At 50.2% G+C, this 26,210-nt stretch overlaps 1 protein-coding gene across 1 annotated transcript in view; it reads right to left on the bottom strand.

Annotated features, from left to right (window-relative positions):
* CDC42BPB (CDC42 binding protein kinase beta) overlaps nucleotides 1-6,295 on the bottom strand; it is a 903,752-nt gene extending 897,457 nt beyond the window's left edge. The window contains exon 1 of the mRNA XM_069207298.1: nucleotides 5,745-6,295. Coding sequence (XP_069063399.1) covers nucleotides 5,745-5,922 — 178 coding nt within the window. The 5' untranslated portion in view covers nucleotides 5,923-6,295. The remainder of the gene's footprint in view (nucleotides 1-5,744) is intronic.
* Nucleotides 6,296-26,210: the final 19,915 nt, after the last annotated feature.

The raw sequence follows: 26,210 nt of genomic DNA, 5'->3' as shown, positions 1-26,210 counted from the left end.
TAGACATTAATATGGCACTTAAATATCAATCTTAAAATTGATGATGTACAAAAATTTGGTATACAATTCGAGTAATCGCTATAAAATAAGTAAATGAATAAGAACCTCTGTTCCAGACCACATGTGCCCAATTTCACCTCCAGACAACATTAAGTTTGTTGATTATTCGGCAGCAAACTCTACTTTTATTTCCAACTGAATTTTCGAAGATGCGTTTTTCGTCTGTTCTCGGGATTACGTTGAAAGCATTGTCCACAACGGTTCCCAATGTCGGTGTGTAGTGTATCGACAACCAAATAAACGAAGGGAATTACATTTCACTTGCATAAGATCTTAACATCGCAACAAACGGCATGACCAATAACTTAGTGGGTACGGGGTATACGCACAGAAGTGCCGATAGGAGTTCGTGCTTCTCCAGGGAACAAAAAATACACAATGCTGCTTCCCTAGTGTTCTGAACCCTGTTCAGAGCCTAGCCTGCTGTTTGGTATTGGGATGTATATTAAGCGTGGCACGCATCCGAAACACAAATCTGACTTGGGGCCTCCAAGTAATACATTCTTAACGGGACATGATAATTCTGAAGATAAGACACTAAGGTCGTGTTTACAGAGAAATGTGCTAGCCTATCAGCGACAATAACCCAACAGTTAATTATTCCGCTGGAATGGTATTATTGATGCCGGAAGGCTCCAGGAAGTGAATCCTCTTAGTGCATTATCCTGAGCAACAGTAAGTGGTGATCCCTGCAGAAAGGAAGCAGGCCCATCTGTCTCGGAGGTCGAGAAGCCCACAGCTGCCATTTGCCTCACATCAAGGGGCGGGTTAAAAATGAGTATCCCGAACTAAACAACGACCGCTTCCGGGGGCAGCCACGAAGTCAGACAGCCTGGAAAATATCTACAGCCAGCAGCAAATTCTGAGGAAAATGTCTGACAAGGGAATAGTCACCTTGCGGGCAGCTGCAGGAACCAGCTTTACCTCAAAATACCGCCGGGAACCCGTACAGAGCATGAAAACAGTTGCGTCAAAAAACACCACAGACAACAGCAAGATACTGTGGTTGTTCAGCAGCAGTCGATTATGAAACCAAAATACACCCTGCGATTGAAGCAAACTGCATGTCGTGCGTGAAAAAAAAGATTTTGATCTAATTATTGTGGCGACTCAGGTGCAAAATTAAGAAATATTTCAATATGATATGTTCCGTTTAAATCACACGTAACATATTAAAATAAGCCGTCCATCACTGACTGGTATGATAACGTCTAAATATGAATGGAAAATGCTGCTAACCAACCAATATATAGTGTAGTTCACGTACAGCATTGTGCGTGTGTGCCATCAAGCACTCTGGCAGCCAATCGAGATGTCTGATGTGATCCAGGGAGGTGTGGTTGACGTGTTTTTCCTTATCACAATCCCTGGCAGTTCTGTAATTTTCAAGCATCTTGGTGTTAGACAGCATATGAACCACATTTTCAAGACGAAATGGTCTTTGGATACGGGTCTTGGGGCGCTGGGGAGGCATTGAAGGATGAGAGGCGAGATAGAGGCTAAATTGGCGACCTCTAATCTAGTAGCCAGACCTGTTCTAATCACAGCTCCCATACTTGAGTAACACATTGATCTTCGGCAATTCACCACCCCCTTATTGCCTGAGTTCTACAATTTATTATAACTGAAAACTCTCAGGTACAGTAAGAAAGCCAGAATTAAGCACCATGGTAAAACTGAACTATTTATTCTTTTAAACCCGGAAGTGCTGACCAAGGCAACTTACAGACTCTGTGAGTAAAGAGAAACACTGCAGGCTTAAAGGACTGACTGAGGCTTATGTCAATTTATATGCATTAAAATACTGAATGTTGGTTAGGTAACCCTCTGAAAAAAGCAATTTGTATCTGCGTCAATTCCTCAAAAACAGCAAGACAGTCTGCTCTCAATATATTTCTAGTGGCAGCTGGCTCAGTTGGAAAGCGCTTTACACATGAACATGTGCAAAGTCCCCTCCTGATCCCAAGTGACAGCGCAGGGAACTCAAACATGCGCCTAGCTCCCGTTATGACATTTCGGCCGATTCGCTTCGACTGACGGACCTCTTATATGCTTAAGGGCCACAAGGGAGCAGCACTCCAAAGTCATGTACCTCCTAATCTAATAAACAACACGCTGTCTTTGCTTTACTCCATGGGGTATGAAAACAGGAAACAGTGAATCCTGAAACAAGCTGGAAGTTTACAAAGGCTATCGGTGTGGTCTTACGTATAAAATCTGACAAATATACAGCAAGGAAAAGAGCAGCCAAAAATATAAAAAAGTACTTTGTTAATTTATAACATTTTACTATGTATGAGTACAGACTCTTCGATGACACAATATACTTTGACCGATGAAATTAGGCCGCAGTATTTTAAGACCAAACTAACTACTACTTGCAGTCAAATGGTAATTTCTTTCCACTGTTCCTCTTAGGTTTACAGGGTTAAGCGCATAACAAACCAGAAAGCGGGGCCTGGAAGGGGTCTAAACTGTGTTTGGAGTAATGAAGATTGGTTTTATTGGAAGACGTGGAAAAAGCAATGTGCTGCTACAAGCATGAAGTTAAAGTAACTACAGGAGTAGGCGCAGCCTACGCACCGTCGAAGCTCCTCGTCGTTGACGATGAAGGCCCTTCACCTATGCATCAACGGTGGATAAAACACAACCCTCGCTGCCTTTGTGATGTATATATGCAGGAACGCCTAGAAGCCCTGGCAGTGAAGGCGTTAATAACCATTTATTCTGCGCACGCACGTTGCGAACCCAACCAAGGCGTGGCAGTCAGAAAGTGACAGAGGTAAACGTGTTGTTATTATACACTGGCACGGCAGTGACTTTCAGCAAAGACGGAGTGCAGTAAACGTCACAGATTTACAAGAAACTGCGAGGCCAGGGCCTGCATTAAATGGGGGAACTTAATGTCGAGGGGACAACTAGGACGACAGCTTTAGGAAAGAGGTGGCTCGGGTAATACTGTCTGAAATGATTTGATGATCGCGTTATCAGGCATGGAGCGTGACTCTTCATGAGTTTGTAGGCACGTTTGTGGGCCAATGTTTGTAGGCCTTTGGCCTACAATGTTTGTAGGCCAATGTTCTCTAACAATTCAGTTTGAGTGGGAGAATAACGAGCAAGTTCTGATATTAGAGGGCAAAGTTAAAAGCGCCGCTTGTGATTTTATCATAGACGTAAGATGACCGGTCTCTTGAAGAAAAAAAACGTGGCAGGTAAATTAAAAGCAGGTAAACTAAAAGCCTACGCTTAGCAAATAAGAATATAGTCATCTCCTCCATACTCTGCAACTGCTCGTGTCTCTCTCTCTCTCTCTCTCTCTATATATATATATATACACACACACACATATAAGCCTGTGCAGTGTGACTGCTTTATGTGTTAATTGTCTATACACTGTACTGTTCATCTCGTAAAAATGCTACCACTATCAATGGTGCGTTATCGGCACTTGTATAATAAACGTTACTACCACTGTTATGGCATAGTAAGTACCTTGTGATATGGGGACCTTTCTTCAGAATTATTGTGCGGTTTGGAGAAAATGCGTTCAGAGTGTATTTTCATTTCAAATTCTACTAGCTCTACTATCCCCAATGGAACATGCACACCGTACAGCACTATGACGCCAGGCAGTTAGATCTGCACTTTAGAAAGACCAAAAATAAACACATACATTGACTTGTGTGAATTAATGAGAAAGTAAAAGGAGTTCGATCTACGAAGATGTCTGTTGTTTTTTTGTTTATAGGTGTGTTTACCAAAATAATTTGTACACTTCTCTGGGGCAAAGGTTGTTGCCCTTTTACTAAGCTACAGCGTAGTGTCTTCTGCGGGTCAGGAAAATAAAAAGGTTATGAGTGGAATGTGATTTAATCTCAGCCGCTGGCTGGGCCATATTTCAGCCACGTAGTATTTTCTCACCTTGCTCCTCCAGATAAAATTGTTCTCATGGGACTCAGTCTTGGTCCTACTTATTTAGGATCCACAGTTAAGCTTTGCCTGACAGTTCCGAGAGGACTGTTCCTAGTGGAGCAGAACGAAGTATGATTTGCTTGCTGGTGGCCTTGTGTGGAGTGGCAGAGGGTAAAAAATAACGGACTAGAATGTGGCCCAGACTAATTATTAGAAACTAAGATCAATTCAAGGATCCCACCCATAGGCAATTGTTTTTCTCAGTGCAATACAACGTTGTGTTATATTTCTAGTAGTTTTATCTGAGTATTCTTATGCTTTGTGTTGTTGTGGAGAATCATAGTGCTGTTGATTTAGCCAAGATTTGCCAACCATACCATATGGCTCATGATGGTGACATTGTTCCATGCAGTGGTTACATTTGTTGTTGAAGATTGGAACATTTGGCGTGTTCTGTTATTGTTGGGTACAAAATGTTGTTGAATATACAATAATTCGTCATCATTTGACGCTTCTTGCACGAAGACCCATAGAATAACTCAAACAACGTGGTCTATATTTCTGAGTTATATCCTACCAACTCTTTCAAATTGGTATTCCTGTAAGAACAGCATTGGAGTTGACCAGCATGGAATTTGATACTGTACCACAGATTGCTGCAGGGACATGTGTGATGTAGAGTGAGAGCCCTGAATGTTCAGTTTGCAGTGGCACATATGTGCCGGTTTGAAGTTGGAATAGTGTTACTTCTACGCCAATGGCCTGTGGAGTTGGCCATATGGTGACCCAGCCTGGTCACTGATGTGCCGATGTGGTAAGGAGAGGGGAATGTGCTGCCGTTGTATTCACCTAGATGTACAGCAAACAATGTCGATGTCTCATATACTACCTAGAAAGGGGCAGGGAGTAATAAAGGTACTAAGAGTAACTGTGGGCCGTGCTCTTTGAGAAGAAGCTGCATGAGAAAAAATAAGCTAGTGAACTTGTTTCTGCAGCAGATGGTGTAGACAGGAGATGCCAATGGTCTGATATTGAGAACCAACAAATCCATATTCGGCGTGAGTAGGAAGTAAGTGGGGTCACAACAAAAGGACAGGAAAGGAGATGGAGACAATTACATCAGGCATTGTTAAGCAGTGAACACGCAACAGAGGCAATGGATTCATGGACTTGCACTGGAGCCAATCGACTTGAACAGCGTAGGGGCAGGCAGAGAAGTCAATTATGCAGAGTGTACAGGCGGCTGGAGTAGTTTAGTATGTCTCTACCATTGCCGTATAACTGGATAGAAGCATAATTTACTGGGAGGAGAGGCGTGGGATGCTTAGGCCATAACTCAGCGGTGGGGGGGACGTTGTGATAAACTGTACAATCATTCATGTTCTATGTAGTCTAGGGTGACCGGGGGTGGGGGGAAGTAATCAAGGGGACCGACACTGCCTTAGATCCACGAAGGGTACCACGACCCCTTTTATTCAAAGAGTAGAGGACTGACTATTGTTCCACAATAAGGGTGAGCCCAATAAGGTTTTTTGCCTTCATGACATGTATTGGCCCTCAAAGCCTCTGTGTGCATTCATTCGGTTTTTATTAAAGATCTAACTTAGTTAGGAAGCAATCCACAGTTAAACGAAGAGAGAACGACCCCGGAAGTTGTACATAAACGAACTACGGTAGAGACAACCAGAGTACTTGTCCGGTTCCGTACACGAAGGGTTGAGGAACTGGGTTATTACAGATGATGTATGAGGCGCTCGCCCATATTTACTTACCCCAGTCGAGGAACTCGCTGACATACTTGTCCCTACGCAGGGCGGAGCTGCCGCTGCACTCGCAATACAAGCATAGCAGGATGTCAAGCAGGGTCTCCACGCTCAGGCAGTTTTCGCTCCCCCGCGGCCCATCCAGCAGCAGCTGCTCAAGCCTCCGCAGCCGCACAGGGGCCGCCATGGTGCCGGGCTAGGCGAAGGTAGGGAGGGGTCCGCCTTCCTTAGGTTCTTCTGATGTTCCCACAGTTATGCCTTGTCAAGGTCCCCGGTGGATCCATCGGCGATTCCTGAACCTTGTTCCTAATCCCGTGTCTAGTCCTGGATGCCCTATTCAAGGTTCCCAGTCCCACAACCACTCCAAAGCCCTGCACTAGCAGCACCACTGGCCGGGAAGCTAAAGCCCCGCCCGCCACCGGCCCCAGACCGGAAGCAGACAGAGCGTCGCACTGACGTCACGCGTTGATTGACAGGGGTGGGGAGCGCTGTCTCCGGCCACCAGCAGCTCTGAAAGGAAAGCTCTGTCCAGAACCATAGAGTGTTGAGAAAATGGGAAAGAGCAGCACCAGGAAAAAGGGGCCAAAAGCTATGGAAAATGAACAACCATAGAGTCACAAGGAAGGTGCGAGTGTCATTGCCGGCGTCTCAGATGTGGTAGAAGGGATGCTGCAGCCCATTTAGCTGGCCTGAGCGTAGTACATATTGGATTGATTCTAATGAAACAGATAAGAAATGTCTTTTTCGGAAACCATGCATTGAATGATTTATATCTGTTATAACGATGGGTCTAGCAGCACGTCCTAAAAACCACCACGAATATTTGAGGAGGTTGACTGATAGTAATACTTCCAGGTTTTTTCTTTCAGGCTGGGAGAATTGCCTTTTCAATCAATTACGGGAAATTGAAAAGAAATTACCGAAGAGAGACACCTGGGCTCTACCATACTGTGTTGTGGCTTGGGCTCATGTGGGCTGTGCCTGAGGTGCCGAAATAATAAAGGACGGAGTTGGCGACCCCGGCCTGTTAGTTTTGATACCACATATTACTGTGTGCTGTTTGTTTATTTAGCGTGGCCAGCTAGAGTGCGGGCCGCACGTCACAATTACTATGGAATATTGTTTGTGGCAGTACTTTCAATGGAATTATAGAACTACAGGTGCTCACTCTTTAGAGTACCTCTTTGCTCCTGAGAAGTGTTGGTACTCTCCCATTAAATGCATTGCAGCAGTGCTGAGAAGTGCGCATACTCTCTCTTTCAAAATAAAGAAGTGCAGGGACTCAGTACCGGACAGTACCTGCCCATTTATAACACTTGTTTGTGCCATTTATGCAGTTATTGGGTACAGCGTCTAACCCATGCCCCTACTTCTATTTGAAGGCTTGCAAAATGTTTAATAAGAATACTATAATAATTGAAAAATGTGTTTTATCTTATTTCAGGACTCCTCCATGGTCACACTTTTGAAATAACTATTGAATCTGTACATCTATTGTGTCTATACGGCATATAACACAGTTTTAACATTTTGTAGATCTATTATGAGAGCTTGAAGATAATACAATTAAACAGACACATAAAGGGGAGTACCTGTGCATGCAGTACGAAATAACTATCAGTGATCCGACCACAAAGCGAAAGAGAAGGAGCCAAAGGGCTCAGAAAAACGATTTTTGGGTCTAGGAACCGGAATGGGTTCACTGAATAGACAAAGCAACCTAGGAGAAGCTACCAAAGAAACAGCATTACAGACACTCTTGAAGGAAAACTGTCTGGGAATTAATAGCTGCCAAGAATAGGTGAGCGAGCCAACAAATTAACAGGGAGAGTTGAGCCAGAACCCAGCAAAGGATGGGCTTTGGCTCTTAGAACCTGTGCACGAGCCGAGCTCTGAAATATTTTTGGAGAGTAAATAATGCAGCAAACAATATGATATATGTCAAGGTGTCTTCAAAATTCAAAACATACTTCTATGAGACACAAAAGCGTTGCATCCTAATACATCAGATTGTGGCGGTCATTCTGACCTCGGCGGTAAAAGGCGCTTACCGCCGGTCAGAAGACCGCCATAACACCGCCGCGGTAAACCGCCACAGTCATTCTGACCCGCAACTGGCAAACCGCCAAAAACCCGACATCAACAAAAGTCCGCCACACCAACGGCCAGCGCAAAACTGGCGATGACCAAACCTCCACCGTCACGCCAACAGAAATACGCCCATGCCATTCCGACCCACAAATCCCCGCAGCGGTCTTTCAACCGCGGTATTCCATTGGCGGTACACACCGCCGCAGTCAAAATACACACACCTTTACAAAACACTACCACATTGGACAATTCAAAATACACACACCTGAGACACATACACACACCACTCCCACACACCCAATTAAATATAAAACACACACCCACATCACCCACAAACCCTTACGACCACAATTGCGACTGAAGGACAGAGAGAGACATCACAGCATAGAGTAGACCATCACACAGAGGCAAATCACAACATCACCCACACAATTTCCACGCACAAAACACCATACACCACCACACTCACCACACTCTACAACACATACACCACCCCTCACCTCATCCACACCACCCCATGGCACCCCAAAGACACCCCAGGTTCTCTGACGCCGAACTCAGGGTCATGGTGGAGGAAATAGTTCATGTAGAGCCCCAGCTCTTCGGGGCACAGGTGCAGCACACCACCATTGCCAGGAAGATGGAGCTATGGAGCAGAATAGTGGACAGGGTCAACGCTGTGGGACAGCATCCACGTAATCAGGACGACAGCAGGAAGCGGTGGAACGACCTACGGGGGAAGGTGCGTTCCATGGTATCAAGGCACAACATCGCGGTACAGCGGACTGGCGGCGGACCCCCACCTACTCCCCCAGAATTCACAGCATGGGAGGAGGAAGTCTTGCACATCCTGCATCCTGAGGGCCTCGCAGGAGTAGGCGGAGGAATGGACTCTGGTAAGTCAAATCTCCACTACTTCATTCCCCCCACCCCACCTGCATGCCAAATCATACCCCCACCCTCACCCCCACCCCCATCACACCAACTCCTTGCAAATGGCTCACCATCACAACCCACCCATCCCAAAACCTAGCCCTGCATGCCTCCCCAAAACATGGACACCCATCACCAAAGCATGCCCACTGCACATACCCATCTCCCCCACAAGCCACCGTCACAAAAGCCCCCACAAGGGAATGCCAGCACTGGGGTACACGGCCACCCACCCATTACACGAAATGGCACACACAGAAGCAATAACCATACTCTTATACCCCTGCAGGACCCGAACGCCACCACACCGCCCAGGAGGGTCCAGAGATGTCCATCCCACCCCCAGAAGAGGCCCCCAGTGATGACAGCAGCTCTGTCTCCCTGGACCCAGATGACCAGCCCGGCCCATCGGGGACCTCAGGACAGTCGGTTCCCCACAGACAGCCACAGGCTACAGCAGACCTAACCCCGAGGGGAACACCAGCACAGCTCCCACCCAGCGTGCCCATGCCTCTGTCTCCAGGACACGCCACCACTACAGGGCACCCAGGTTGACCCACCACCCCAACAACAACAGGGACCTGGGGGCAGTGGTAGTGGGCACACGGTCCAGGGGACAGAGGCCCAGGGAAACAGGGGAACTGGGAGGGCTGCTGTGCGACAGGGGGGGGGGGACAGGCCCAGGGAACCGACTCTCCAAGAGGCCCTCTCCTCCATCATGGGAGCATATCACCGCTCCCAGGAGACAATGGCTACGGTACTGGCCAGGTTCCAGGAGATCCAGGTACTGCAGGAGGAACAGTACATGGGGTTCAGAGAGGAACTGAGAAACATTAGTTCCGCAATGGGGACCATCGTCGTGGCCCTTAACCAGATAGTCACCACATTGCGGGACCATGTGGCACCACAAAGGACCCCTGTCACTAGCCTGGACCAGGAACAGCCTACCACCTCCGCCGGCGCTAGTGGACAGGAGGCCCCCACACAACGATAGGCCACCAGAACCCCACCTCCTGCAGAAGAAGAACCACCCCGCAAGCGGTACCTGAGATCTCACAAGAAGACAGAGTAGGATGCCAAGACCCCCGCCAGCAAATGATACCCCCTGATGTCATCCCACTGTCCCACATTGTCACCCTGTCCAAACTTAAACTACCCCTGCTCCATCCTTCCACAGGCATATGGACAATGCACCTGTGAGACTGAAAACTGGACTCTGCCATGGACATTACTCCACCATCACCCATCACCGTTTTACAATCATGTCCCTAAATTTAGCACTTTAATAAAATCACTTATTGCACTTAAAAAATCTGGAGTCTGCTTGTATTTTGAACAAATGTATTAGACATAACGGTGCCAAAATGTTCAGTTACATTGTGATGACAACATACCACTGTCACACAGCTGTAGTCCATGGGCAAACAAAGCAGAGGTCACGCAGTGGGGCCCACAGCTCTGAAAACGGAAGGGAAAGTCACAACTCAGTTAACAGGAACTGGGGGGAAACACAGACAGTAGAGAGGCAGGAGACTTTAAGTAAATGTAAAATGGCGGGGTTGATTCGTACCTGTGTGCTACTGAAAATACTGTTATATCACTGTGTCCCTGTTGTCTGTGTCGTCCCCGTCGTCTTCCTCCTCTTCATTCTCCACAGGCTCCACAGCTCCTACAACACCACCATCTGGACCATCCTCCTGCAGGAAAGGCACCTGGCGTCGCAAAGCCAGGTTGTCAAGCATACAGCAGGCCACGATGATATGGCACACCTTCTTTGGTGAGTACATTAGGGATCCACCTGTCATATGCAGGCACCTAAACCTGGCCTTCAGGAGGCCGAAGGTCCGCTCGATCACCCTCCTAGTCCACCCATGGGCCTCATTGTACCGTTCCTCTGCCCTTGTCCTGGGATTCCTCACTGGGATCAGTAGCCACGACAGGTTGGGGTAACCAGAGTCACCAATTAGCCACACACGGTGTCTCTGTAGCTGTTCCATCACGTAAGGGATGCTGCTATTTCGCATGATGTACGCGTCATGCACTGACCCAGGGAACTTTGCATTTACATGGGAGATGTACTGGTCAGCCAAACAGACCACCTGGACATTCATCGAATGATAACTTTTTCTGTTCCTGTACACCTGCTCACTTTCACTGGGGGGAACCAAAGCCACATGGGTCCCATCAATGGCACCAATGATGTTGGGGATATGGCCAAGGGCATAGAAATCACCCTTCACTGTAGCCAATTCGCCCACCTCAGGGAAAACAATGTATCTCCGCATGTATTTCATCAGGGCAGACAACACTCTGGACAAAACCTTAGAAAACATAGGCTGAGACATCCCTGATGATATGGCCACTGTTGTTTGGAATGATCCACTTGCCAAAAAATGGAGTACTGACAGAACCTGCACCAGAGGGGGAATCCCTGTGGGTTGGCGAATGGGGGACATCAGGTCTGGCTCCAGCTGGGCACACAGTTCGTGTATAGTGGCTCGGTCAAGTCTGTATGTCAGTATGACATGTCTTTCTTCCATTGTCGACAGGTCCTCCAGCGGTCTGTACACGGGAACATTCCTCCATCTCCTCGCAAGTCCCAGCGGACGGTGCCTAGGAAGGACAACATGGAGCACAGAGTCAAGCAACCCACAGGTACGTAACCACAGCTTGCACAGAACACGAATCGCTATGCATTGAAGGGCTTGTATGAGTGGCAATGCAAGGCCTAGGCCTGTGTGACGCAGTACAAATTAAGCCATGTGGGCCCTTGAAATGGCGGCTGCCTGACCTGTGAAGTGTGACAATGGGATGTGAGGTCAATGCGCTGGCGTGGCACACCGTGGCGGTAGGCGGTCGAAGACCGCGGCGCAAAGCAGCATTGGTTAACATTGAACCCTATGGGTCTCAGGAGCCAATGATGATGTGCGACGGCGGTCGCAGTATGCACCGCCACGGTACGCACCGCCACGGGCGTGACCGCCATCTTCTATCTGCTTAATCACTCGAGACCTGATCATCCACAGTAGAGGACCGCCACCCACATCGCCGGACACACGCTCGACCCTATCTTCTCCGCCAGCAAACACGTCTTCTTCAGCCACACCTCTGCCCTACACTGGACCGACCACAGCTGCGTCCACTTCACATTCCGACGCGAGACCTCCCACCTCCGCACTCAACCCATCCCTCGTCGACAGTGGAACAAGATCCCTGAAGAGCAACTCTTCTCCGCTCTCGCCGCCAACCAACCCACCCTCACCACCGACCCCAACGACGCAGCTCTCAACCTCACAAACTGGATCTCCAACTGCGCTGACAACCTTGCTCCCCTCAAACGCACGCACCGACAGACCAACACCAAAAAACCTCTCTGGTTCTCTGACACCCTCAAAGAATCAAAGAAAACTTGTCGTGCCCTTGAGAAGGCCTGGCGCAAGGACCACACCGCTGACAACATGACCGCCCTCAAGAACGCTACACGCGAACACCACCACCTGATCCGCACTGCCAAAAGGAACTTTTTCACCGACAGACTAGACAAAAACAGCCACAACAGCAGAGAACTCTTCAGCATCGTCAAAGAGTTCTCCAACCCCAGCGCCAGCGCCAACGCCGTCACGCCCTCACAGGATTTGTGCGAATCCCTCGCCACTTTCTTCCATCGCAAGATCAGCGACCTCCACGACAGCTTCGGACACCAGACCCAACCATACACCACTGAACCCGCTTCCCCGGACATCACCCTCAACAACTGGACCCACATCAACACGGAAGAAACCAAATCCATCATGAACTCTATCCACTCCGGCGCCCCTTCGGACCCCTGCCCGCACTTCATCTTTAACAAAGCCGACGACATCATCGCCCCGCACCTCCAGACCGTCATCAACTCTTCTTTTTCTTCTGCTACCTTCCCCGAATGCTGGAAGCACGCTGAAGTCAACGCCCTACTAAAGAAACCTACGGCTGACCCAAGCGACCTGAAAAACTTCCGCCCCATCTCTCTTCTACCTTTCCCAGCCAAGGTAATAGAAAAGACCGTCAACAAACAGCTGACCACCTTCCTGGAAGACAACAACCTGCTCGACCCTTCACAAACCGGATTCCGAACCAACCACAGCACGGAAACCGCCCTCATCTCAGTCACAGACGACATCAGAACCCTGATGGACAACGGTGAAACAGTCGCCCTCATTCTCCTCGACCTCTCGGCTGCCTTTGACACCGTCTGTCACCGCACCCTAATCACCCGCCTACGCTCCACCGGGATCCAAGGCCAGGCCCTGGACTGGATCGCCTCCTTCCTCGCTAACCGCTCCCAAAGAGTTTACCTCCCTCCGTTTCGCTCAGAACCCACCAAGATCATCTGCGGCGTACCTCAAGGCTCATCGCTCAGCCCGACACTCTTCAATGTCTACATGAGCCCCCTCGCCGACATCGTACGCAAGCACGACATCATCATCACCTCCTACGCCGACGACACCCAACTTGTACTCTCCCTCACCAAGGACCCCGCCAGCGCCAAGACCAACCTACAAGAGGGTATGAAGGACGTCGCAGATTGGATGAGGCTCAGCCGCCTAAAGCTGAACTCTGAAAAAACGGAAGTCCTCATCCTCGGCAACACCCCGTCCGCCTGGGACGACTCCTGGTGGCCCACGGCCCTCGGCACCGCACCGACCCCCGCAGACCACGCCCGCAACCTCGGCTTCATCTTGGACCCTCTTCTCACCATGACCAAGCAAGTCAACGCCGTGTCCTCCGCCTGCTTCCTCACTCTCCGCATGCTCCGCAAGATCTTCCGCTGGATCCCCGCCGACACCAGAAAAACCGTGACCCACGCCCTTGTCACGAGTCGCCTGGACTACGGCAACACCCTCTACGCCGGGACCACCGCCAAACTCCAAAACCGCCTGCAACGCATCCAAAACGCCTCGGCCCGCCTCATCCTCGACGTACCCCGCAACAGCCACATCTCCGCACACCTGAGACACCTGCATTGGCTCCCAGTCAGCAAAAGGATCACCTTCCGTCTTCTCACCCACGCACACAAAGCCCTCCACAACAAGGGACCGGAATACCTCAACAGACGCCTCAGCTTCTACGTCCCCACCCGCCCCCTCCGCTCCGCTGGCCTCGCACTTGCTGCCGTCCCTCGCACCCGCCGCTCCACGGCGGGTGGGAGATCTTTCTCCTTCCTGGCGGCCAAGACCTGGAACTCCCTCCCCACCAGCCTCAGGACCACCCAGGACCACTCCGCTTTCCGGAGACTCCTAAAGACTTGGCTGTTCGAGCAGCGATAACCCCCCCTTTCCCCCCTAGCGCCTTGAGACCCGCACGGGTGAGTAGCGCGCTTTATAAATGTTAATGATTTGATTTGATTTGACCTATACTGCAAGTGCTGCTGTGACCTCGGTCTGGAAGATACAATGGCTGCTGCGACTGGGGAAAGGGCCCCTGCCTTCACATCTGAGGAATTGGAGAAACTTGTGGATGGGGTCCTCCCCCAGTATGCGCTACTCTACGGTCCTCCAGACCAACAGGTAAGTACACTGGGACCATGCTTTGTGGGCAATGCCTGTGTTGAGTGGGGTGGATGAAAGATGGTGGGGAGGGGAGCGAATGAGGCATGCATCGCACGACAGATGAGAGCATGTGCCATATGGCAAGGTTGGGGAGGGGGGGCCACTCACATCGACCATGCAGAAAATGATGGGTTTTTTTTTCCCACCCTTTCCATGTCACATAGGTCAGCGCCCATCAGAAGATCGACATTTGGCGTGCTATCGCCAAGGACGTCCGGACCCTGGGGGTCCACAACAGATGGGGCACCCACTGCCGCAAGAGGTGGGAGGACATCCGCCGCGGGAGCAGGAAGACCGCGGAGTCTCTGCTGGGGATGGCCTCCCAACGTAGGAGGGGTGGCTCCCGTCAATTGACCCCCCTGATGTCCCGGATCCTGGTGGTGGCCTACCCCGATTTGGATGGGCGCGTGAGGACATCACAGCAGACACAAGGGGGTGAGTACCAGCACATTCTGCTATGTTAGCGCACAGTGGAGGTGTCTGGGTGGGGGAGGAGGGCTGTGGGTATCTCTAGGTCAGGGCGACTTCTGTAGGCTGGTCCCCTCCGTAAGGCATAGCCCTGTGCCCCCGCCCCCCACCTCTGTAGGGTGCTAAGTACAGCTATCCATGGCCCTGGGTCACCTATGTGTGCAGTTGTCGTCCATAGGCTTGTAGGCCAAGTCACAATAATTGAGTAGTGTACACCGAGTGCGCGGCGTAGTGCAGGGGGCTTCTGTGTCTGTCCTCTCCGCCAACGGTGTCGCCAATGCATGCACTGAACATGTCATTGTTTCTCCCCCCCCCCCCTTTTTTGTGGTCTTCCTGTTCATGTGTGCATTAGCATAATCAGGCGGAGGAGAAGTGGCATCGGAGCACGAGGGAGCTGCATCTCACATGGCCCCGGAGGGCCATGCAACCGACTCCGAGTACACCAGTGAGACGGAGGGCGAGGGGAGCTCCACAACGGGGACCCGTGGAGACGTCAGCGACACAGACACGTCCTCGGAAGGGAGCTCCCTTGTGGTGGCGGCAACATCCGTGCCCACCGCTACAACAGGTACAGCCGCCACCCCGCGCACCAGCTCTGCCCTCCAAGCAGCCCCTCAGCGTTCGCCCCATGCCCGCTCGGCCAGGAAGGCGGGCATCTCCTTCGCCCCAGGCACCTCAGGCCCTGCCCCAGTTACCCCTGCTGCCCTCAGTGAGGAGATCATTGACCTCCTCCAGACGCTCATTGTTGGGCAGTCTACCCTTTTGAATGCCATCCAGGGTGTAGAAAGGGAGGTGCACCGGAGCAATGCATACCTGGAGGGCATTCATTCGGGTCAGGCTGCCCATCAGCGATCGTTCAACGCTCTGGCCTCAGCACTGACGGCAGCCATTGTCCCTGTCTCCTGCCTCCCCCCTCCAATTTCCTCATCCCAGTCCCACTCCCCTGTTCCTCTGCCTATCCCAGCCACACCTACAGACCAGCCTGCACACACATCAACACCCAAGGGCAGCTCATCCAGACATAAGCACCACAGATCACACAAGCATTCACACATGCAACATCCACATGCAGACATGCCAACAGCCACTGCCTCCTCTGTGTCCCCCTCCTCCTCGTCTCCCTCCTCCCTCCCTGTGACGTCTCCACTCACACCTGCATGCACACCACCATCAGCCAGTACGTCCATCACCAGCACACCCACCAGAACACTCCGCACACGTGCAGTCACCACCCCCACTGCCATTTACACGTCCCCTGTGTCCTCTCCCAGTGTGTCTGTCACCCCCTCTTCCAAACCACACAAACGCAGGCAGCCACCCACCCAACAGCCATCCACCTCACGACAGCCTCCGTCACAAGCACCTGCACCCAAAGACAGCACACTTGACTCTCCTACAACCACATCCTCTTCCTCCACTCCCATACCCTTCCCACTGCTCCTAAAAAGTTTTTCCTCTCCAAACTGAACCTCTTTGCATCACCTGACCCACCCCCTCCGTCTCGTAAGAGTCCAACCAGCACCTCAGCCACCACAAGCCCTGCACCTACAAGGACCATAGTCCAGGGCTACTGGAGTCCACCAGCTTCTAGGGCAGCAACATCGGCCAGCAGCAAGGGGACAGCCAGCCCACCCCCTGGGAAGAAAACTAAAAAAGGGAAGGGCTGGCGCGAGAGGCCAGAGACGGCAGCCCCCAAAGGCAATACCCTGGCACCGTCACCTGGCACATCCACAAAGGGAGGCAAGGGCCCCAGAGAATTGGCGAAGGAGGGCAAGGGCAGCAGGGCGGACATTTCCGGCAGCAGGCGAGCTGCCCAGGAGGGCCCCACCAGCCCCATTTCGGGTGTGAAGGAGGACACCCACGGGCCCAGGACTCCAGCACAGGAGGGCCCCGCAAGCGAAAGGTCGGATGGCGACTGAGTGGAAAATATTGGCCCGATCTGGTTCCCTGGGAACACATGTCAAGCACCGCTGAACTAGGCCCCGCCGTGGCAAGCACCGCTGAACAGGGCCCCGCCGTGACAAGCACCGCTGAACAGGGCCCCGCCGTGGCAAGCACCGCCGAACTGGGCCCCGCCGTGACAAGCACCGCTGAACAGGGCCCCGCCGTGACCAGCACAGCTGAACAGGGCCCGCCGTGGCAAGCACCGCCGAACTGGGCCCGCTGTGGCAAGCAACGCTGAACAGGGCCCCGCCGTGACAAGCACCGCTCCGCTGGGCCCTTCCTGTCAAGCAGCGCTCTGCTGGGCCCTTCATCTCAAGCACCGCTCCGCTGGGCCCTTCATCTCAAGCACCGCTCCGCTGGGCCCTTCATCTCAAGCACCGCTCCGCTGGGCCCTTCCTGTCAAGCACCGCTCCGCTGGGCCCTTCATCTCAAGCACCGCTCCGCTGGGCCCTTCATCTCAAGCACCGCTCCGCTGGGCCCTTCATCTCAAGCACCGCTCCGCTGGGCCCTTCCTGTCCATCACTGCTCCGCTGGGCCCTTCCTGTCAAGCACCGCTCCGCTGGGCCCTTCCTGTCAAGCACCGCTCCGCTGGGCCCTTCATCTCAAGCACCGCTCCGCTGGGCCCTTCATCTCAAGCACCGCTCCGCTGGGCCCTTCATCTCAAGCACCGCTCTGCTGGGCCCTTCCTGTCAAGCACCGCTCCGCTGGGCCCTTCATCTCAAGCACCGCTCCGCTGGGCCCTTCATCTCAAGCACAGCTCCGCTGGGCCCTTCATCTCAAGCACCGCTGGCCCATTGGCAGGGCCGGATCTGTGTCGGCCAGGGCTTCACGAAGCACTCTGGGCACCATGCCTCCTCCAGAACCAGTGGAGTCTGTAATACACTTGATGGACTGTGGCTTTGCACTCCCCAGGATGGTACAGTGGGCATGGAGGCCCCTCGTGGATCTGGCGTTGTGGACTGAACTGGCTGAGGTGCCCCCCTGCCCTTCCCCCTGAGGTGCCTGTCGTTTTACTATCTGATGCCCCTGTAGTGTTCTCTCCAATGGAATCGGGTCTCGTGTGTGGGCTTTGCCCATGTGTTTAGGCCCATTGGCCCACGAACAATGGATGATAGCCAATATGGGCCGGACTTTTGACCTATGTATATATTGTTCATGATGTAATATATTTTATTTATATTTTCATATTTCACTTAACTTCAATTATGCTATATTATACTTCATTTTTAATGATCATTTTATTTTGTCTTTGCATTCTTCTGGGGGGGTTGGGGGGTGTCACTCTGACTTGTTGCTCTGCATTGATGTGTGTGTTGTAGTGGGTGAGGGTGGGGGTGGGTGTGTGGCGTATGTGTGTCCCCGTAATATTTTGCCTCCGCCCTCCCCTGTGTCGTAGGTGCAGTACTCACCGTTGTCTTCTGCGCCGGCGTTCGTGCTCCTGGTAGAGGAGCAGGTAGACAATAGCTGGTAGGATGTGTAGTTCGGGTTCCATGCTGTCCAGATTCCTCGTGGGGTGTATGGAGGTGAGCGTTTTCCCGTTCGAAGTCTGTTTCCGCCGTGTTTTTATCGGCGGGGCTCCCGCCCCGGAAAAGGTGGCGGATTGGTGAGTTGTGATAGGGTGGGCGGTACATTGTCTGCCGCCTGTCTGTTGGCGGTGACCGCCGCGCTGCTTGTCTGTACCGCTGTGGCGTTCGGAGTGGTAAAGTGGCGGGCTGTGTTGGCGGTTCCCGCCAGGGTCGGAATTCCATTTTTTTGGCCGCCTGCCTGTTTGCGGGTTGGCCGCCGCTTTAACACCGACCGCCAGGGTTGGAATGACCCCCTGTGTCTCCGCAGCAAGAAGCATTTATTAAAAGAGATAGTTTTTTAATAGAAACTGAGAAACATTCCTGCTGTCATCATGATGAAAATGAGTGAACTAAGAGGCACGTCACATGTCATGTATCCTATATGTGGCCATGGATTCCTATTTTACACCGAGGAATACCATTGTATATTTAAATAATTTATCTTTTAAAAAAAATCAAACACAAGAGAGGGTTTTGTGCATTGTACATTCTGAACACACATATTTGCAGGTGCTGTGTAGGAAGTTGGCTCTGTATGTACTATTTCAAAGTAAGAAATAGCATGCACAGAGTCCAATGGTTCCCCTTAGAGGTAAGATAGTGGCAAAAAGAGATAATTCTAATGCTCTATTTTGTGGTAGTGTGGTCAAGCAGTAGGCTTATCAGAGGGTAGTGTTAAGCATTTGTTGTACACACACAGGCAATAAATGAGGAACACAACTCAAAGACAATTCCAGGCCAATAGGTTTTTATAGAGAAAAATATATTTTCTTAGTTTATTTTAAGAACCACAGGTTCAAGATTTACAATCAATACTTCAAATGAAAGGTACTTCACTTAGGTATCATAGGAACTTTGAATCAGCAAAATAGCATGTACAGTTTTGGCAAAAATGGAAATAAGCTATTTTAAAACTAGACACTGCAAATTTCAACAGTTCCTGGGGGAGGTAAGTATTTGTTAGTTTTGCAGGTAAGTAAACCACCTACAGGGTTCAAATTTGGGTCCAAGGTAGCCCACGGTTGGGGGTTCAGGGCAACCCCAAAGTTACCACACCAGCAGCTCAGGGCTGGTCAGGTGCAGAGGTCAAAGTGGTGCCCAAAACGCATAGGCTTCAATGGAGAAGGGGGTGCCCTGGTTCCAGTCTGGCAGCAAGTAAGTACACGCGACTTCGGAGGGCAGACCAGGGGGGTTTTGTAGGGCACCGGGGGGGGCACAAGTCAGCACAAAAAGTACACTCTCAGTGGCACGGGGCGGCCGGGTGCAGAGTGCAAACAGGCTTCAGGTATGCAATAGATTTCAATAGGAGACCCAGGGGTCTCTTCAGCGAAGCAGGCAGGCAAGGGGGGGGCTCCTCGGGGTAGCAACCACCTGGGCAAGGGAGAGGGCCACCTGGGGGTCGCTCCTGCACTGGAGGTCAGATCCTTCAGGTCCTGGGGGCTGCGGGTGCAGTGTCTTTACCAGGCGTCGGGTTCTTGGAAGCAGGCAGTCGCGGTCAGGGGGAGCCTCTGGATTCCCTCTGCATGCGTCGCTGGGGGAACTCAGGGGGGTCAACTCTGGCTACTCACAGGGTCGCAGTTGCCGAGGAGTCCTCCCTGTAGCGTTGTTTCTCCGCAGGTCGAGCCGGGGGCGTCAGGTGCAGAGTGGAAAGTCTCACGCTTCCAGCGGGAAACGTGTAGTCCTTTTAAAGTTGTTTATTTGTTGCAACTTTTGGTTTCTTTGGAACAGGGCCGCTGTCCTCCGGAGTTCTTGGTCCTTTTAGATGCAGGGTAGTCCTCTGTGGCTTCGGAGGTCGCTGGACCCTGGGGAGCGCGTTGCTGTTGCAGTTTCTCTTGAAGTGGGAAGACAGGCCGGTAGGGCTGGGGCCAAAGTAGTTGGTGTGTCCGTATTCTCTGCAGGGCTTCAGGTCAGCAGTCCTTCTTCGTCTTAGGTTGCAGGAATCTATCTATCTTAATACTCAATTTAGGGGTGTGTTTAGGTCTGGGAGGGCAGTAGCCAATGGCTACTGTCCTTGAGGGTGGTTACACCCTCTTTGTGCCTCCTCCCTGAGGGAAGGGGGGGCACATCCCTATTCCTATTGGGGGAATCCTCCAAAATTAAGATGGAGGATTTCTAAAGGCAGGGTTCACCTCAGCTCAGGACACCTTAGGGGCTGTACTGACTGGTGGGTGACTCCTCCTTGTTTTTCTCATTATCTCCCCTGGACTTGCTACCAAAAGTGTGGGGGGGGGTGTCCAGGGGGCAGGCATCTCTACTAGCTGGAGTGCCCTGGGGCATTGTAACACGAAGCCTGAGCCTTTGAGGCTCACTGCTAGGTGTTACAGTTCCTGCAGGGGGGAGGTGTGAGGCACCTCCACCCAGAGCAGGCTTTTGTTTCTGTCCTCAGAGAGCACTAATGCCCTCACCACATGGGTTCAGAAACTCGTCTCTCAGCAGCAGGCTGGCACAGACCAGTCAGTCCTGCACTGAACAATTGGGTAAAATACAAGGGGCATCTCTAAGATGCCCTCTGTGTGCATTTTTTAATAAATCCAACACTGGCATCAGTGTGGGTTTATTATTCTGAGAAGTGTGGTACCAAACTTCCCAGTATTCAGTGCAGCCATTATGGAGCTGTGGAGTTCGTTTTTGACAAACTCCCAGACCATATACTTAATATGGCCACAACTGTACTTACAATGTCTAAGAATAGACTTAGCCACTGTAGGGACATATTGCTCATGCAGCTATGCCCTCAGCTGTGGTATAGTGCACACTGCCTTAGGGCTGTAAGGCCTGCTAGAGGGGTGACTTACCTAAGCCACAGGCATTATTTTGTGTGCATGGCATCCTGAGGGGGATGCCATGTCGACTTTGCCTTTCTCTCCCCACCAACACACACAATCTGCAATGGCAGTGTGCATGTGTTAGGTGAGGGGTCCCTTAGGGTGGAACAACATATGCTGCAGCCCTTAGGGACCTTCCCTGATCACAGGGCCCTTGGTACCACTGGTACCTTTTACAAGGGACTTATCTGGGTGCCAGGGGTGTGCCAATTGTGGAAACAATGGTACATTTTAGGTGAAAGAACACTGGTGCTGGGGCCTGGTTAGCAGGGTCCCAGCACACTTCTCAGTCAAGTCAGCATCAGTATCAGGCAAAAAGTGGGGGTTAACTGCAACAGGGAGCCATTTCCTTACATGCTGTATTTGTGATAATGAACAAAAAAGATGCTCAGTGACAAAGTGTTTGCCTCGGATAACACAGGTTGTCAAGCAGGAAAGTTAGGACTGATCCCAGATTATTTAATTTCACGTGGGGAAATTCAGCAACTAGATGTTTATCCCTTTTTGACTATGATGGTTAATGCTTTGTCCTTTCTCCTTTGAAGAGGAGATTAGCACGTGGGTGACAGAATCCACTTTTTAATTTTAGCACATAGCACAAACACTTTGCACAGAAATATGGGCACTTCTTAACAGACACAGACTACTTTGCATTTTTCTTAATGACACAGGAAGATTTGCCAGATTTACAGGATGCAGAGCCCAGGCCAGCATTCAAGCCTTGTTTCCCATGTTACATGGTGGCACTTGCAGCCACCAAGCCAGATAGCCTCCTCAGAAATCTCAGCTCTTTTTGGGCTCAAGATCCAAGTGGACCTCGAGCTGATCCAGAGCTAAGCATCTGTGTATGCTATGTATCTGTGAAACCTGTGTATCGGGCCACGTGGTGTCTTTCATGGCAAACACACACACACACAACACCATTCACATGTATGTTTTGGACAAGCTAAGGCTCCCAGACTGAACTAGGATTTTGCTAACATACACATCCTTGTGAAAGTACCAAAAACCTGCATGAAAGCCTACACTCAAAATTTTCATAGTTATTTGAAATAATTTTGATTGTTTTCAAAAGAAGTAAGGGATGGCACAAAGGAAGATACTTACAATGTGTCATAATGCTCAGTGTAGGATGTGGCACCACCCGTGGACAGTAGCTAGAGTATTCATAAACAATTACAAATCAAGATAAAACATTGATTTATACTGTGTGAATACAGGATGATGAACATTTTCACAGGTCAAAAACATTCAGGCCATATCCAAGGTTCTATATTCAGATAAATGCCTTAAGGTGTTAGGATATCAGGTAGATACATTCAAATCTCCTACTTTTTCATCCACTCTCACCTGAAGCATATGTAATTCTTCTGCAGCCGACCATTCATCCATATCCCTCCTCTGTTTATTGATGGAATGGGTAATCTTTTTCAACCAATTCATGGTTAGCCTTTGCCTAGCCAACAACAGGTAAACAGTAGCAAATGTATACCTTATTTTGTATTTCCATGGTTTTACCGACCCAATATGATGCCATGCATATGGACAGGAAAGTAGAGGTGAAGGAAATAACAGAGGCTTTTATACAAATGCATAGTGAGAAGGCACACGGTCTCACCACAGAGTTTTTTCAAATGCCTGGTGCAACATGTGGGAGACCCACTTGCATGTATGTTTCTTGAGGTGAAGAAGAAAGGAATATTTCTCCAGGACTTGAGAACTGCCATTATTATACGTATGCATAAGCAGGATATATCCCCAGAAGGCTGTTCGCCATAGAGGCCAATATGCCTGTTGAATATCGAAGTGAAAATACTGGCCAAAGTTTTGGTCAGTCACCTAAATCAGGTGATTGATCAATGATCCATCTGGCCAGTGAGAGTTTATGCCACACAGATCCATCTGTCACAATCTTCGTTACCTTCAGGGTGTCATAGCATGGTTAGGGACCCTAACGGAGCCGGTGCTGCGTACAACACTTGGCAGTGAAAAAGCGTTTGACTCCCTTGAATGGCCCCATATAAAGGCAGTTCTCCATAAATTGGCATTTGGCCCAGAATTAGGAAGTGAGTCCACCACCTACCTACTGCAGCGGCAAGGGTAGGGGTAAGGGTAAATGATGTTCTCTGTAGAGAACTCCCTTTGAATGGATAAACAAGATAGCAGCACCCATTGTCCCCATTACTGTTCTTGCTGGCGATGAAGCTCCTAACTGGCTGGGTAATGTGACGGTCTGGTTTGTGGAAACCCAACTGGGAAGATATTATATCATTGGAAGCTGATGATGCGCTCCTTTACTTGTCAGTCCCTGAATGGTCCCTTACCAGAATACTGGCAAAAGTCATTGGCTTTCCCCCTTACACCGTGGGAACTCTGGATAGGGTGGGAAGGCACGATTCAGGGGGCAGAATGGGGTTTCCCCAATTTAGGAATGTAGTTCACAAAAGATCTGACTGTCTCTGACTGTTTCTATAAGTATTAATGTGGGAAAGATACTGTATGACTATAAAGCCGACGTAGAACATTGGAGGAGGGATGCCCTCTTTGAACTTATAACATTGCCTAAGTTCCTATGCGTGTTGGTAAACACACCGAATGAAGCCCCAGACTGTTTTTTTTCAGAAAGTACATATTGTTACACAATTGCTGCTCTGAAACAGGGGTCCCCTAAAATAGATCTACACACCCTAACACAGGTGCTGTACAAGGACGTTTTGGTTTACCATATCTTAACATTTACTTTTGGGAACCCTAATTACATAAAATTAATGAAAGGACATTTGCTGACCAACAGGAACCATCCCTGTGAGCAGAGAGGGTCTATGATGAGTAGAGGGTAGCTAAGAGACTTGTACGGGCAGTGTTAGACTTGGCATCCTTGATGTGGTCTCCCCTAACTTTTTGCCTCTGTTTCCCAGGTTGTTGATGTGTGCTGGACTCTGTTTTTGCTGTTTTTGTTCCTATGGGCACTTTACCACTGCTCTCCAGTGCTAAAGTGCAAGTACTCCTATATAAAATGTGTATGTAATTGGCTTTCCATGATTGGCATATTTGATTTACTGGTAAGTCCCTAGTACAGTGCACTAGAGGTGCCCAGGGCCTGTAAAGCAAATGCTACCAGTGGGCCAGCAACACTGGTTGTGCCACCCATATTAGTAGCCCTGTAAACATGGCTGTGACCTGCCACTGCAGTGTCTGTGTGTGCACTTTCAAACTGCCAATTTGACTTTGCAGGTGTACCCACTTGCCAGGCCTCAACCTTCCCTTTTCTTACATGTAAGACACCCCTAAGGTAGGCCCTAGGTAGCCCCATGGTCAGGGTGCAGTGTATGTTTAAGGTAGGACATATACTAAGGTGTTTTATATGTCCTGACAGTGAAATACTGACAGATTAGTTTTTCACCGTTGCAAGGCCTATCCCTCTCATAGGTTAACATGGGGCTAAAGTGTAGATTCCCTTTGGGAGCAAATAGACATATGGAGTTTGGGGTCTCTGAACTCACAATTTAAAAATACATCTTTTAGTAAAGTTGGTTTTGAGATTGTGTGTTTGAAAATGCCACTTTTAGAAAGTAGACATTTTCCTGCTTAAACCATTCTGTGTGACTGCATGTTTGTGGATTCCCTGTCTGAGTTTGTTTGACAGTTGGGCTGTTTGCACCTCTCTCTAGACAGTGACACAAAGGGAGCTGGGATGTAGCCTGCATATCCCGAAGAGCCATCTGTGCTAGGATGGAAGGGAGGAGTGGTCACTTACACCTGAAAGGGATGTGCCTGCCCTCACACAATGCAGTCTCCAACCCCCTGGTGGGTGTCTGGGGCCAGGCCTGGGCAAGGCAGGATCTCCCAAACAAGAGAGACTTTCCTTTGAAGTACACCTACTTCAAAGGCAGAAATGGGTATAAGAAGGGCACCAAAACCCCTGAAAATGAGATCACTTCTGGAAATCAAGAGGAACCTCTGCCCAGGAGAAGAGCTGAAGAGCTGAGGAGAAGTGCTGCCCTGCCTGTGACTGTGCTTTGTGGAGCTATCCTGCAATTGCTGCTTCTGCCTGTGAAAGGGGACAAAGACTGGACTTTGTTGTGTATTCCTGCTTGTGAAGAAATCTCCAAGGGCTTGACCTGAGCTTGCCTCCTGTTGTTGAAGTCTCAGGACTATCAAAGACTTCCCCTGCCAGCACCTGGACTCTCTGCTGAGACTCCTGCCCTGCCAAGTGGTGCCCTATCCAGTTCCTGGGCCCTTGAAAGGTGGAGCTGGCAGACCAAGACTCAAAATCCACGCACAGACCACCGTGTGGGGAAATTTTCGATGCACCTTCCGAGTTGCGGCTGAGAAACGATGCTGGCTTTGCCGCTGAAATCTACGCTCCACCTGCATCGTGGCTAGAAGATAGACGCAACACGGCTGGAAAAACGACCCACAACACCTGCTGATGGAGGCTGTTAACGTTGCAACCCGCATAGTGCGCTTTACTGAAGCCGTGTGACCGGATTTTCGACGCAAACCTTGCTGGGCGCGGAAAAATGACGCAAAGCCTGCCCGGACCCGAGGTGCCTGCCTGGATTGACACATCGTTCGCTTGCGGAGAGAAAAAACAACGCAGGCCAACCCGACCAGAGGAGGAACAACGCACAGTCTTGCTTGCGAGTGAGAAATCAACCCATCACTGGCCTTTTCCGGCGCAAACTCGCCCGTGCAGTGTTATTTTGACGCAACCCAGGTACTTTGTCACACTAACAGTGTTAGCACTGTTTTCTAAGGATTTAAGACTTTTTTTGGTTTTTAATTCATAACTTGACTTGTATATGGTGGATTTTTGTCGTTTTGGTCTTGTTTCGTTTAGATAAATATTACCTATTTTTCATGTTGTGTCATTTTGTAGTGTTTTCACTGAGTTACTGTGTGTGTTGGTACAAATAATTTACACCTAGACTCTGAAGTTAAACCTGCCTGCTTGTGCCAAGCTACCAAAGGGTTGAGCGGGGGTTAACTGAGGGTGATTCTCCGTTACCCTGACTAGAGTGAGGGTCCTTATTTGGACAGGGAGTAACCTGACTGCCA

The sequence above is a fragment of the Pleurodeles waltl genome, chromosome 9, assembly GCF_031143425.1.
Source record: "Pleurodeles waltl isolate 20211129_DDA chromosome 9, aPleWal1.hap1.20221129, whole genome shotgun sequence".
NCBI lineage: Eukaryota > Metazoa > Chordata > Amphibia > Caudata > Salamandridae > Pleurodeles > Pleurodeles waltl.
The sequence above is the reverse complement of the archived record's forward strand: the minus strand, read 5'-3'. Positions and strand labels throughout refer to the sequence as shown.